Raw genomic sequence first — 2,390 nt, 5'->3', positions numbered from 1 at the left:
ACCTTCATCCTAACAGCAGGTAACACTTACCTTCATCCTAACAGGTAACACTCAGATATTCATGGTTTATGAGGACAACGTCAGATATTCATGGTTTATGAGGACAATGTCAGATATTCATGGTTTATGAGGACGACGTCAGATATTCATGGTTTATGAGGACRACGTCAGATATTCATGGTTTATGAGGACAACGTCAGATATTCATGGTTTATGAGGACGACGTCAGATATTCATGGTTTATGAGGACGACGTCAGATATTCATGGTTTATGAGGACGACGTCAGATATTCATGGTTTATGAGGATATCAGATATTCTCCTGGTTTATGAGGACGGCGTCACATTCTCTCTCTCTGTTTTCAGATCTGATCTTCAATCCTGTTCTTTCTTCCTTCCCTGAGCTGCTGGACCAGCCGGACCTGCTGGATGCTCTCAGGGTCAGTAGTTATAATTCTGTTATTAATAGTTAAATATATATATTATAAAAACTGTGTCTGCATTTCCTCCAGGAACTCACTCCTGCTAAATTAAGACGCTTTTGAAACAGGATCCAGAGTTAAATTGTCTGAGCAGTCAGTTTAACTTTAACCTTCACAGATTCTTTCATTTGTTAGCGGTTTTAAAGTAACTCTTATCTGTCAAACAACAGAGAGGATTCTTATAACACTCCAGTGATACTTTTCACAAACTCGGCTTTAAAAACGAGCCGTTTTATCCGCCTTGCTCTCATATTTATAGCAAACATAATTCTTATTATAAGCAAATCTTATTTTGTGTAATTTTAAATGACAGAAATTAAATCTGTCCAGTGTTCAGAGCTCCTCAGACAGTGTGACACATCTCATCTGTTTCATACAGACATCCTGAATACATTCATTACACTCACAAAACAACAATCGCTCAATAAAACCTGTGCTCAATATTAAACTAAATATAAGAGGTGTGTTCTTCTTTCAGAGGGTCTGGAGGGATGCTGAGAACAACATGAGCAGAGCTCAGAAGGTCAGAGTGTGTGTGTGCGTGTTTGTATGTGTGTGTGTGTGTCAGTGTGTGTGTGTGTGATACCAGTACTGACCTGTAGAGGGAGCCTACAGTCTAACTAAACTGCTAGTTTCTCCTCCACCATGACGAAGTGTAAACATGTCTCTATCTGCTATCACCTATCATCTGAACTCTTCCTCTCCTTTAGAGAGACTCGTCCTTCTTAAAACACGAGTTCCTCAAAGTCTACACGTCCTCCGTCTACTTCCTCCTCCACTCTCCCTCGCTGCCCCGCCACCGCTGGGCTGACCCGCCTACAGAGGAGCAGCGGGCCCGAGTCATCTACGCCGCCGGAGAACCCGGTGAACCCGCGGGCCCCGAGGTGTTTGTGGACGCCACGCGTCAACATCTGGCCTTCGACATCACAGAGCTGACATTTGACCTCCTCCGTGTGGCGCGGTAGAGAGGGAGGTCCAGTTAGAAGAGGATCATCTTCGTATTCAATGTGTAATAATTGTTGGTTGCAGGTCTGTTTGTTGGGATTTATTGTCTCTACGAATGAAGTGAACAGGTTACAGTAGAACACGAGACACATTTCTGTAATAATAGAACCAAAAGTGACATTATTGGCATGTTTTTATGCTTCTAGTTATTGTTCAATTTTCTAATAAACATTTTTTTTACCTGACTGAGCTGCTGCATTCATCCAATTAACATAAACTAGAATTAAGAGACTCGATGAAATGTGATCGACTTTTTACAGAAGAGACCTTTTCACCTTCAAGGGAAACTTCACAAAAACACTTTTAGATTATTCTGCTCGAGTTGTGAGAGTTTAAATGTTTTCATTTATTTATTTTAAAGAGTTAAAGGTTTTTTCAAGAATCAAAATGAACAAAATAACATTTACAGTATTTATTTAACCCTAAAACTAACTCACATTTAACCCACAACACACAGACACACACACACGATATCTTGTATTTCCACATTCCAGCGCTGTTTTCATGGCGATGGTGCCCCTGGCGTTGTTGTCTAGGTAACGGGATATGAAGGAAGCAGAAGAGAAATCCTGATCAATCATTATTTTATATTTAAAGCTTCTGAGCAAAGAGTGAGACAAACATTTATTAATCTTTATATTTTTCTTGATCTTTATATGCAGGCCTCTGCTAACTGTCTTCGTACGGTGGACGCAGCTTACCAATGCTTCACTGTGCTTACAATACTCCTTGCGTTCTCAGGACTTCTTTATGCTCGCTGTCCCAAATGCCAGAACGGAAATGGGAAAAAGGGCATCTGTGTACTCTGCTCCCTCATCATGGAATATGTTGCAGAATGATTTAAAACTAAAAGAACCGATACCGCTCACTGCTTTTAAATCTAAAATGAAAGAAATAGAGGCAG

The 2,390-nt window shown here is 40.5% G+C and overlaps 1 protein-coding gene across 1 annotated transcript in view; it reads left to right on the top strand.

The window, feature by feature from the left end:
* nphp1 (nephronophthisis 1) overlaps nucleotides 1-1,653 on the top strand; it is a 14,189-nt gene extending 12,536 nt beyond the window's left edge. Inside the window, exons 18-20 of the mRNA XM_031878462.1 lie at nucleotides 366-439; nucleotides 960-1,004; nucleotides 1,192-1,653. Of these exons, the coding sequence (XP_031734322.1) occupies nucleotides 366-439; nucleotides 960-1,004; nucleotides 1,192-1,446 (374 nt within the window). The 3' untranslated portion in view covers nucleotides 1,447-1,653. The remainder of the gene's footprint in view (nucleotides 1-365; nucleotides 440-959; nucleotides 1,005-1,191) is intronic.
* Nucleotides 1,654-2,390: the final 737 nt, after the last annotated feature.

This window comes from Anarrhichthys ocellatus, unplaced genomic scaffold (genome assembly GCF_004355925.1).
Source record: "Anarrhichthys ocellatus isolate YVR2014 unplaced genomic scaffold, GSC_Weel_1.0 scaffold180, whole genome shotgun sequence".
NCBI lineage: Eukaryota > Metazoa > Chordata > Actinopteri > Perciformes > Anarhichadidae > Anarrhichthys > Anarrhichthys ocellatus.
The sequence above is the reverse complement of the archived record's forward strand: the minus strand, read 5'-3'. Positions and strand labels throughout refer to the sequence as shown.